The sequence below is a fragment of the Chiloscyllium plagiosum genome, unplaced genomic scaffold, assembly GCF_037043375.1.
Source record: "Chiloscyllium plagiosum isolate Xiang-an unplaced genomic scaffold, Cpla_swu_hap1 HiC_scaffold_25, whole genome shotgun sequence".
In the NCBI taxonomy this organism is placed as follows: domain Eukaryota; kingdom Metazoa; phylum Chordata; class Chondrichthyes; order Orectolobiformes; family Hemiscylliidae; genus Chiloscyllium; species Chiloscyllium plagiosum.
This window is the reverse complement of record NW_028270163.1, coordinates 10,073,512-10,086,325: the sequence shown is the minus strand read 5'-3', so window position 1 is coordinate 10,086,325 and position 12,814 is coordinate 10,073,512. Positions and strand designations below refer to the sequence as shown.

The following is a 12,814-nucleotide window of genomic DNA, read 5'->3' as shown; positions in this document are numbered from 1 at the left end:
CGTATTACCTAGAGCCGGGTCTGCGCATGTGCGTCTCTGGATTGGCGCGTGCGGAACGGCCCTCGCGTGAAAGGTGTCGACAAACTGTGTGTCAGGTAATTCAGAAGGAAAACCAGCAAAAGTGGTGAATGACACATACTGGCCTGTTTTGTATACTTCACATTGGAGGAGCAGTATGACCAGTACCTTCGTTTCCAGGTTTTACAGTTTCTTTTGCTGGATTTGGAGCATGCCCCAATTGAGCGGGGCTTGAAAGATAAGAAAAGGCTGTCTCCCCTCTGGGCCAACTAAAACAAACTGTCACTCAGGGAAGTGTGAAACACTCCTCTTCCCCACCGCACCTCTCAACTTTGGTACTGTTGTGATATTTTACCTATCCTTGAAGAATCGGCGAAAACCAAAGGCAACCAGTTTGAATACAGACTCCAGGACAAAGATAATCGTGAAGATGTAGTTACAGATCTTCAAAGCCTCATCCAGGACCTGGGAACATTAGAGATTAAGATTAAACATAAAACATTACTTTAGAACAATTATAGAATTGCCCTTTTGTGGATGCCAACTGATATTTGACCCAGTAAGGTATAGTATGGAGGAGGCCATTTGGCCCATTTCATCAATGTTGGCTCTTTGGTTTGGCGACTCAATTAATACTGCAGCTTTCCCATTCCCTTGTAGGATTTTCCCTTCTAGTTTCTCTTTTGAACATTACTATTGAATTTGCTAATTCATATTTTGTTCTAATTTATTTTGAAATTCACCAGTTTTTGTCCTGTTAAAATTTACATTCAAATGTGCACATTTTAACTTGATTACTGAGATATATTGCTAACTTACAATGACAGAGAAGGATTTGTGAATCCATTGAAACTGTTATACTGGAATAGTAGGTGCTAGTTTATTAAACTATTCAGGATTGCTGCAAAAATGTTCTCTTGGAAGACAACAGGATTTGGGAATTGAGTGACAACGGGGTGAGAAGAAACCAATTATGGGTTCAAACGTTGTCACAATTATGTTATTTAGTAAGTCAGATCTTACCACTTCAATAGATTCCTCCTCCAAAATAATTGCTACCATTTATTTAGGAGTCCTCTGAGTTTACCATGTCAGTCATCAAGAGTTGGGATTGTGTTGTTATAAGCAAGAGAGATGACAATGTGGATTTTCAATAAATGTGGTAGCTGTTTTTTCTTCGGTTTTCCAATAAGTTATATCTCAAACCCTGAGTGATGCACTGTGTATGTGAGTACCCAGCACTACACGTCAGTGCACTCATATCAGTGACCAGCTTGCCATTGGATGGTTTTGTTCCATGAACTCTTGGAGCGGGATTGGATACATCACCTCCCAACGTCATCAGCGGCAATAGGACCTTTTGTGCTGTTCAGTCCTAAAGATATCTTGGTGTTTGAGATGAGTTGCAATTTATTGGTTCCAGTCATATCCGCTGCCAACACTTTAAAAGCAGTCAGTGTTAGGAAGCTGGGGGTGGTCTGCTTCATAACAGTGACTAAGGCAATTTTTACTGTTTGTAGTTTGATGAGAAAACAATCATCCTTACCTTTGGTTGCCGATAATGTTCCATTGCCATGGTGATTACATTCAGTCCAATCACTACAGTGATGAACAAATCCAAGTAATGGCTTGTGCACATTTTGTGGATGATAAGCCGAGCAGTGGAATAGTCAGAGTAATAAGGTTTACACTGAGCTTCTAAATGGAGGCAAGACATTAAACAAAAAAAAATTAAAGTTTCAAAACCATGAAATTTTCTGCGGGTGTTATTTTTTTCCATGCATGATTGAGCTAATTTCCTGCAAGGATAGCTCCAGACTTGTTCAGTGTCAAAAGCAGCCAGCAAAAACAGAAAGGAATAGATCCATTACTGTTCAGGTCTGCAAAATACATCAGTTTGAGATCACAGGAATTCATTAAGATCTTTTGTTAAGATCACTGTTATGTGTGTTCCAGGAGGTTTAGCTCCTTGCATACGTTGCCATGCCCCAGTGGTGTAAAGGTGTCCTGAACTTTCGGTGTCTAGTCTCACTACCTCAGCTTTCAAGAAATTGGGGCCTGTTCATATATAGATGATTCAATATTTTAGTCAACCACACGTTGAAACCAGAAGGCAAATTGATTTCTTAGTTCGCTCGGGCTTATCAGTAATTAAAAATTTCTAATGTAAACTGTCAGGAATCATGTCATTTGAGTATTCTTTGCATCTCCTTTTAATCATAGTTTTCAGAAAATTATAGTGCAAGCAACCAATGATTAAATAGGACAAAAATATGTGAGGCACTTTATACTAATGAGTCGAAAACTATTAATTTTAGGTTGGGCACCTTGCTTTTATGTTATTTCATGTCTGATAGAGTGAAAAAATCCTTTTCCTCACAAGTACTGAGCACAAGACATATTTTATTAAATAAATTCTTCTATTTATGTATAATATTAAACTGATCAGTTCCATTTCTCTTAACAAGAATTTTGCAGACCAATTTTATTTTTAAGTCCCACGTTTAGTCAAACACTAATGTTGACAGGACTGTTCTTTTGACACTGAAAGTCTGAAACCGTAATCATGAGTAATGTGCAGGTATAATTAGTCTCACAAGAGACCTGACTGTAGCTCGTTAGCTTTGTGAAACTCACAAGACTTTAAGCAGCAGCGCTCTAATTCAACGTTTTACAAGGGACTGCTCAATACAATCACCAGCAAAATGTACAGAAAGGGTAACTCCAAAAAATGCATGGTCACCAAATATCCTTCGAAAACTATAATGGAAATGTATTGCTATACTATCTTAATTTGCTTCAAAATTACTATAAATATCAATTATTTGAATTTGCCTTCCTGTTTATTTCCCTTTCCAAAGTAGATGACCCCTACACTACAACAGATGGATCTAAGTTACAATCTGTCATGATCTAATAAGTGATGGGACAGGCTCAGGAGGCTGACTGAATGTTTCTAATACCTTTAAAGTTTTCCTTAGTCAGGTTAGATTCAGTACAGCGTGGGAATAGGCCATTTGGCCCAACAAGTCCACACCAACCCTCCGAGGAGTAATCCACACAAATCCATTCCCCTATCCTATATTTACCCCTGACTAATGCACCTAACACTGAGTAATTTAGCATGGCCATTTCACCTAACCTGCACATCTTTGGATTATGGAAGGGAACCAGAGCACCTGGAGGAAACCCATGCAGACATGGGGAGAATGCAAACTCCACACAGTCACCTGAGGCAGGAATCGAACCTGGGTCCTTGGCGCTGTGAGGCAGCAATGCTAATCACTGAGCCACAGTGTGTCTTGTCCCTCAATACTATTAATGCTGCTCCATGGATAAGCCACCACAGGAACCGTCAGGACTGGGAGGTTAGGTTTGCATAACTGGTAGACAAGATGGATAAGAAGGCATTTAGCATTCTTGCCTTCATTGCTCAGAGCATCAAGTATAGGAATTGGGATGTCATGTTGAGTTTGCACAGGACATTGGCAAGGCCTCTTCTGGTCACCCTGCTATAGGAAGGACATTATTAAATTGGAGAGTGTTCAGAAAAGATTGACAAGGATGTTGCCAGGAATGGAGGGTTTGACTTATAAGGAGAAGCTGGTTAGCTTGGGACTATTTCACTGGAATGTAGGAAGTCGAGAGGTCTATAAAATCATGAGGGGCATAGATATGGTGATAGCAAAGGTCTTTTCCCTAGGCTGGCTGAGTTCAAAACTAGATGGCATATTTTTAGGATGAGAGGACAACGTTTTAAAAGGATATGAGAGGCAGTTTTTTGACAGAGTGGTTCGTATGTGGAATGAACCACCAGAGGAAGTAATGGATGCAGGTACAGTTAGAACATGTAGAAGACCTTTGGATAAGTACATGAATAGGAAAGGTTTGGGGGGAATATGGGCCAAGCACAGGCAGGTGGGACTAGTTTAGTTTGGGAACATGGTGGACCTGGATTGGTTGGACCAAAGGATCTGCTTCCATGCTGTATGACTCTGTGACAAGAGCAATGTCATTGTGTTTGGACTCCTCCACAAATTCTACTCCCTAGCCAACAAATGAATTCCTCTCCCTGCAATTGTCTGAGGCTGAACCAGATTGTTCACAAGTTTAGTGCCATGTAAGATGGGAGGTGAGCTGCTCCATTACTGACACCTCTTATTGCTATCTCCATAACCTCACCTGACTCCAACCCTCCTTCACTACTCCTCCAATTGAAACCCTTTGCCATGTCTTTGTTACCTCTCGGCTTATATAGTCCACTTATCTCTTGATTGCTTTCTTCCACCCGCCACATAAACATGATGTCATTCCAAACATTTGCTGCCATTTTCTAACTAATAACAAGACCTAATCAACCACTTCCCTAGTGTTTGCTGGCCCCACAATTGCTAATAGTCTCCTTCTTATTTTCAAATAACTCTGTGGCCTTACTCTGTCCTGGGCTTCTACAAACCTTCATGTTCTCAGCCCATCTACATTTCTGGCCTCTTGTATACCACTAATTTTAAATCACTACACCATGGGGACTAGGTTTTCATCTGTCAAAGTCCTAAACATTTGAGCGTCTCCATCATGCTGTTGCTCTTTATGACACTCCTTGAAACAAAGGTACTGGTGACTCCGTAATGAGACTTGCCATCAAAATTGCTCGATACGGTTCCATTGAGGTGCTTCGGGATATTTGTTGCATTAAGGACATTAAGGAGGCTGTAGTTATTTTAAACTATTGACAGATTTTTGCATATCTCAAATCACCATTCCTTAAATATTTAGATTTTAAAAAGATTTTTTTCTCAGTGGTCTTAAAATATTTATGGTATTTCCAAATTAGGTCCTTGGAGAAATACAGTTCTCTGTGTACAACAAATTTAATTAACTTATGATGTTATTCCTAGAAGAATAATAATATTGAAAAATACTATTGCAGATTTAACACTACGACCAAGAATTTATTTAGATCGAATGCCAATATCCAGAGAATATTGGATGATGTCTGTACTGGAGAATTTTAGTCATGTCTAAGATTGTTTAGGGTTGGGGTCGCTTTCTTTGGAACTGAGGACCTGGTGGGAGATTGCATTAAAGTTTAGAAAATTGAGTGCTCCAAGGATAGGGAGTAGAATTAGTCTATTCCCCTTCATTGAGTAATTGATAACCATTGTGCATTACTTAAAATGATTTAGAAGGGATTCATTGGGGAATGTTTTCACCTAAAAGGTGGTGATGAGTTGGCATTCGTCTGGCACTGCAGTTGATACAAAAACCCTTATAACAATTAAAAAGGGCTTTGGTTATGTACCCGAAGTCTTGTAAGCCATTGGGCAGATGTCCCAAGAGCTGGACACTGGGGATAGGCTAGTTGTTGTCAGCATGGACTCAAAAAGCTGAAAGGCCCCTTACTTTGCTGTAAACTTTTATAAGTGCCATGGAATTTACATGATCTCCAACAGTACTACATAAACTTGAAACTTTCTATAATAAATGGCAGGATGAGAAAGAATGTAGGTTAATGTAATGGACATAAAACATCCATGACAGAGTGACATAATCTTTGCTATCTTGTGGTATTAGGCAGTCACTGCATGGCAAATGTAATACATTTTGCTAATCAGTGAGGTGGCAAACATTTTATGATGGCAGCTTGCTACTACCCAATGCTTGCCATGGTAATAGAAAACTAATGCTTTGAGGTGGACTGTGCAACTGGACTATTCCACACCTTTTTGATACCCATTTTGAAAGAGAATGTGCAGTCCTAAGGAGATCAACATAGCAATAAGTGAAGGAAATCAAGCAATTAAAGGGAACAAGATCAGTAAAATAGACACACAAATCATAGTTTTACCCAAGAAGTTCCATAATATCTTGTCTACCCTTCTAATCTTTCTGTACAATGTGCTTTGATCAACTGAACAGTCCCTTCAGTCACACCCAGAATTATTAGTACTTTCAGTTTATCGATCTTTTTCCTTTGTAATTCAAACAGTGATTGGCTAACAAGAAATAACTTGTAAAATTCACCAATCCAATGTAACATGCTGAACATGCAACAATATATAATTAATAGCAACTTCTCTTTTGGCAATTAACAGCAGAATATACGTTCATGCAGTTGGTAAAGCTTAGATTATTATAAGACAATATTCATGGACAGTCTTTAATAAGGAGGCATGGATTCATTTTAAATTGAACACAGGACCAAAAGCATTCATTTTGCAGTGTGGATGGACTAAGATTGGGTTTGAAGTAGTTTCTTTAAACTTTACCCATGTAGTTACTTCCTGGCAATTTGTAGAAATAAATGCAAAAAGACCAAAGAAGAATTTAAAAATCACTGGATAGACCTCAACTGGGGTATCCTGGACAATTCTGGCATTGAGCTTCAAGACAGAAGCCTTAGAAAGAGCACGGAGGAAGATTCACTGGGTTGTTACCAGGGACAAAGGCATTCCTTTAAGAAGAAAAGTTCAAATTGTTTGCAACAGGTGACTTCGCAGAGGTTTCCAAGGTGACAATAAATTAAAGGAAACTATGTCCTCTAGTGAGTGGGTCAATAACACATAAGTTATAGATTTAATATGATTGACAAGCAGTCTAGAGGGGAGATGAGGAGAAATCTTATCTGTCAGAGAATTGTTAGGATCCAGATCTGAAAAGTTGGTGGAACCTGATTCCACAAATAATTTTATAAGAGGCTTAAACTATTTCTTTTGAGGATACAGAACATGGAAGGTTACAAATGGAAAAAAAGTGAGGATGTAGCGCTAAGCACAACAGGCAAAGTGCTAGAGGAGGCATGACAAGCCAAACGGGCTCTTTCTGTGCTGTATGTTTCTATGATTCAGTGAATCTGGGGAAGACTTTGGATTAGGTCTTGGTGATGGGAGAAGGGAAACTATATTGAATAAACAGCTTATTTTAGACATTTGAATGGGATGCACAATGTAATATGGCTGCTAATTTAGTTATTGCCCATTAATGTCACCCCCTTTATTGGGAGTCCACACCCAACTGCTATTACTTTCACTGCTGTTTTAGTTTCCCTTTTAAAATCCAATACTAGATAACAGTGAACTTGATGGCCTAGGTATAAATAGTGTTTAAGAAGAAAACAGTCATGCAGTTCTAGCTGATCATTTTGCAAGTATCACGTCAGCACTCAATCGATAGTAGAATGCTATTATTGTTATTCCAAATGATGCTTTTTATTCCCAGAAGAGGTGAATCAAGAAGTCAAAAAAATCATTCTGACTGCTATGAAATCGTTTTTCTTATTTATTATTCAGTCATGTGATGTGGGCATCAGCGGCTGGGCTAGCATGTATTTCCATTCCCCAGTTGCCCTTAAAAAGGTGATGGTGACTTGTTTTCTTGAATCCTGCAGGCCATTTGGGATAAGGGTACCATAGTAATGTTGGGAAAGCAATTCCAGGATTTTTGATTCAATGATGCTGAAAGAGTGGCAATTTAGTTCCAAGTCAGGAATTGACTTATTAAGAAGAAATGTTTTAAAATATTTTTCAGACATTTTCTTGGGGTAACTAGTTTGAGGAGAAAGTGAGGTCTGCAGATGCTGGAGATCAGAGCTGAAAATGTGTTGCTGGAAAAGCGCAGCAGGTCAGGCAGCATCCAGGGAACAGGAGAATCGACGTTTCGGGCATAAGCCCTTCTTCAGGAATCTGTTTGAGCACAGCTTGGAAGCCCATCTGAAATTGCATAGATCTCCCAAGCCAGCTCTGTACCATTTGCTCTTTGAGCCTGTTTGATTGACAGTGCCAAACATGGGTATTTTTGGACAGCACTGCTTTAACAGCCTAGGAAAGGAGCAGATTCCCATCCCGTTCACCCATTCTGGTTTCAGGTGCAGGGGTCTCATTAGGCAAGTCTTATCTCCTGCAGGGGTGTGCCATAATACCTCGGGTTGATTAAAATACCTATACAGTTAGTTGGCCACTGGGAGACATTTTGCTGTTCAATGCACTAAAACAGAACCATCCAAATGAAATCAAAATATATGCATTGAGATAATTCTCTGCTTGAAATTCATAAATAGTTTTTGACAGTGGTCCATGACTCCTTATTGTTTGTTCAGCAGTTAAAACAAAACAATATAGTCTTGGGAAATACAGACAATTTCTGTGTCCTTTGTCACACATCAGAATACACACGCTGGCACAGCCAACAAAAGATACTACAAAGAACAGAGAGTTGGGATCAGAATCTGGGGGAACCACATCGATGTCCTCAAAGCTCAGATTGGACTGGATTAGACTGACTGACACCAAACCTAACAGATAATCAAACGCTAGAGCACATGGCCTGGAACATATGTGGGGAACAGGATACAAATTAGCAAAAGAAAATTGCACAGTTCATCATAACTTAAACATTGGACACAATCAAGCTGTAAATCCAGCCATAGACAACAAAAATAGACAGTTGACTTTTTTGGTTTGATATTCTGAACACAATTATTTGAATGGTGGCTCAGGAAAAGAGGTAGAGGTTTCTTCTACACTCTCCCTATACAGCCATCAGCATGTACTGTTAAATCTGAATTTAGAGTGAAGCAGTGTGTAGATACACCAGGGATATAACTCACTGCTTCTTATATTGTGGGAGTAAGCACCTCTATTTATTTGACGAACAGGTACATCTATTGTAAAAACAGAAAGTGCTGGTACATCCATTGACTACTTGAGAATTCGAGGGATCTGGCTTGCTGATGGTGGGGGGGGGGGGGTTGATGAGGTGGGGGTTGTGGATATGACCAAACTCTCGACAATGTTTCCTTAGGCTCAACTGAAAGGTGAAAAAAATTCAAATTTCTGTACTGCACAGGCTTGAACACTTGGATTCTTAATGTGTGTTCAGGTACATCTTCAAAATAGGGACAGGTCATTTGAGCCTGTTTATTGTGTGTGTGTGTTCATAGCCAGGTAGGCTGTAAGTAAGAGGGAACAACGTGGTTTAAGATTAAGGCTAATTTTACAGCTTTTTGCAGTGACACATGAGCAAAATGTCTTTTTCAGCCAAAAAAATCCTTCAGCAACATTGCACCACATAACACATCATGACGGAAACCACACACGTAATCCTTACAATCGTAAAATTTGGTTACCGTAACATTTTGAGAGTATGATGTGTGTGAGTATGTAAGCACCTTGGATGTTTTTCTTTGTCAAAACTATAAAGATAAAGGCAATTTGTTGTTTGGGTGTGAAACGTCTTGCTATATATTTAGAGTATTGGTTATGTCTTTGTAGGTCTTTGATCCGATAGTAATTGATAAAGCCTAGACTTCAGAATATGGTTTTAGACAAAACTCAGTCACAGCCCATTATCAGTCTGCCAGACAGTAAGAGTGCAGAATGATGGCTGTTTCTTGACTACCTCTTTTCTCATTTTTTACCTTACAGATCTGTGTTGGTGCCTACATTTTTACCATTATTTTCTCAAAACTGAAAAACTTTCCCCAAAATAAAGCAGATTTTCTTGCATTACCATATAGTGGATGTCCTTATGCCAGTGCCTAAAGGAAGGAAACCTCGATTTTATAACATGTAAAAGATGCCCCGTAGATATAGGAATTTGTAATGTCAATGTAATTTGTGCTGTGTGGGTCAAATTTTGACTTATTCAACATGTAATGCTCTGAAGGCTTTGGGGAAAGAGACATTTGCATTAATAACAACAAAATGTGTTAGTGTTTTTACTGATAGTCCCTAGTTTCAAAAATCATTAGTAGATATTGGCGAGGGGATACAAAACATTGCGACACAACAGACAGTCAAACAAATTATGAAGAGTCAATACAAACACATATTTCACACAGACAACACTAAATAATTAAAAAAGAACCTGACAAATACACATGGAAACAAACCACAGTGGTCTTTCTGAGTCTGCGTTTGAAGAGTGGGAATCTTTGGAATGAAATAAATGGAGATAAATTATGGAAGCTTTATACTTTTTAACCGATCAGGTAGTTTTCCAGTTGGAGGATTTTATCCTTTTGAAATTTGCTTTCTAATGAGAGGTTTTCTAGTCCAGTATGACTGTTCAGTCTTAACAAACATAAAGCTGATTTAAGTTGACTGCAAACTCTGCTTGATGCCTATCTCAAAGAGCAGTACTCTACTTAGATGCAGAATTTTTGCACTATTAGTTTGCCATTACTGACATTTTTTATGGTTGATTTTTAAATTACAATTCAGCAGCAGCATTAGTCCTGCCAACCTGACTATCAAGAGCAACTGCAACCAAAGATTTGGATTCTTACAAACATTTTCCGCAGAACCTTGTATTCATTTCTGCCAATGTATGGCAAGCTTTCTTTTTACTCTTTTGATCTATTCTAATCTTAAAGAAATTCCTAAAATTTGATTGGCATTGGATTAAGCCAAGGCAGGGAGTTAGGGTATAATAATGATTTTAATAAGTTCAATGGTTTTATGCTAATTGAATCTTACCCTACTGAATAAAGACAAACCTCTGCGTGGCTGCAGCAATCTGTTCTGTGACTAATGATGTACATGTTTATTTGTGTTTATGCCAAAGTGAAGCTTTGTCATTTATTAGCAGCAACACAATGCCACATGCATGCTGCTCGATAGCACAGGGCTCAACTTTATATAACGTCAGCTTGGTTCACCTGTTAGTTAAAGAAGCAGATTTACCAATGAGTTAATGTTAATGGAACCCTCACTCACAAGAAACAACCGCCATGCGTTTCCACCTGGGTGGCTCCCAATCTTATGGGACAAATGGCATGAACAGGCACCTCCTGATTTCTGCTGAAATTACAGGGGAGAGATGGACACCCCCTCCACCAACTGCCTGGGCAATTCTACTCTAATTTCTATCCAGGGAAAATGTAATCTGACAAACCTATATTGGTTGGGACATTGACAAGAACTGGAAAAGCCTAGCTGTCACACTAACATCACACAAAGGTGAACAAAATGAGATTGGATGCGTATCTTTGCAAATGAGAAAGGATTGACAAAGAAATTCTTTATCACCCTCAAAATGGTGACCTTTTCTTTCTCTATGATAATTGAACTTGAAAGTTCTAAACTCAAGTGTCTTACTGGAGACATAGGAAGGTCACTGTCTGGTACCTTAGGAGGTGACTTCATTAAGATACAGCATCACCTTTCGAACTATCACCTTTCTAACAACTATCCTGGCACAGTCCTTTTGACAGAGAGAATTACACTAGTCTGTCGTTTAATTGTGTTTTACTTGCTTCCATTGGTAGAAGTACACACATCTTAACATACCAAACAAAACCCTCAGAATAAGACTGAGAAAAAGAGTTTCCGACCTGATTTCATAAATGAACTGAGAATATTCACTTCATTAGTGCACTACTCCCCAGGTTGAGACTTTTCCAATTAACATCGATTTGCCAAAACAGACAAGAAAATCAGAACTATTACAGAAAGAGCTTTTTTTAGATTTGAGATGACATTCCTAAGACTGCCAAGTGCTTTTTGTCACGAAGGGAACAGGAAACAAACTCAGTTGTGAGGGTGAAATTAACATTCAATTTTCTAACAAAATAATTTTCTATATTAGCCAATGATTGAAAAGTAATGTATCCAACAATCACACAGCTGCCTTCTTAGATTTGCCAGACATTTTAAATTAATATTTATTTAGATCTTTGTTGAATAAAATCCACACCTATTTCTTACTTTGTAAGGAAGCTTTGTATTGCACTATTTAATTTCAGTAACGTCTGCCACTGGGTATATGAAATCTTATTCCCTATTCATACCGTGATGTCATTGAAGAGAAAGCAGTATGAACATGATTTTGCCAGTTGAGTGCTTTGGAGAAGTGAGTATTATCTTCACATAGAACACTGTTATCAAAGCCTGTTATCAATCTTCATATTGACTGACACAAGGGGAAAAGGAGATATTGCCACAAGAGCAATAGACAATACTCTTATTGCAATTGCTTACCAATAGATTAAGTGTATCAGGGCAGGCTAGTGGAACACCTGGCAGGCCAGAATATAGTTGAATTTGGTAGGAACTCTTCAAATTATACTAAACAATTAATTTCGGTACTTATAGACACCGGCTTTGTGTCAATGGTACAAGCCCAAAGCTTAATCTTATTGATATGACATCAGTTAAGTCAAGGTGGCTCCCTTTCCTGTAGCTTTCTTTGTCTGTGTACAATTAAGGGCATCGATGTTATTTTTTGAATGATATGTATTGTAAGTTTGAAAGGCTGCAGTTAAGTTGAAACTTAAGCAAGGAAAGTATTATCTGCAAAAAAGTGCAGATCATTGATAAATCACAAGGCAATGAAAATGAACATTTTTTTAGTGTCCATCTTAACCACTTTTGGTTGTAAGGATGGAATTATGCACGATTTTCCTCAGGAAGCTAAATGTGCAGAGCTGGCAGGGCAGATTGTACATGTCGTTTGGAAAGAGCAGCCTTAATACATCAAATTACGTTTCATTTCTGCACTTCTTAATGTTTTTAAATGTAAACGGGCCATTGGAAGGCTGTTTGTAAACATGACCTCTTAGGTTCTAATTATAATGGCCAGTCAGAGTGGAGACTGATTATTTTCCTGACTGATGTTTCAATCAATAACAATGAAACAACACCCAGTTACCTGTAGAATACCACAATCCTGTTTTTTTTAAAGAGTACAACTTTTGATTGAATAACACATATTGCAATATTAGATCAATATCCTTGAGATTGTACTTGATGACCTGGGAATGAGGGAGAAATTTCAAGGCATCAAGAAGTTAGTAAAT

General features: G+C 38.5%; 1 protein-coding gene across 8 annotated transcripts in view; it reads right to left on the bottom strand.

Moving 5' to 3' along the window:
- cacna1g (calcium voltage-gated channel subunit alpha1 G) overlaps positions 1 to 12,814 on the bottom strand; it is a 611,364-nt gene that overhangs the window by 65,084 nt on the left and 533,466 nt on the right. For all 8 annotated transcript variants that reach the window (XM_088000446.1, XM_088000447.1, XM_043714394.2 and 5 more), the window contains 2 exons: positions 1,565 to 1,716; positions 374 to 483 (listed from right to left, as the gene is read on the bottom strand). In XM_088000446.1, coding sequence (XP_087856572.1) covers positions 374 to 483; positions 1,565 to 1,716 — 262 coding nt within the window. The remainder of the gene's footprint in view (positions 1 to 373; positions 484 to 1,564; positions 1,717 to 12,814) is intronic.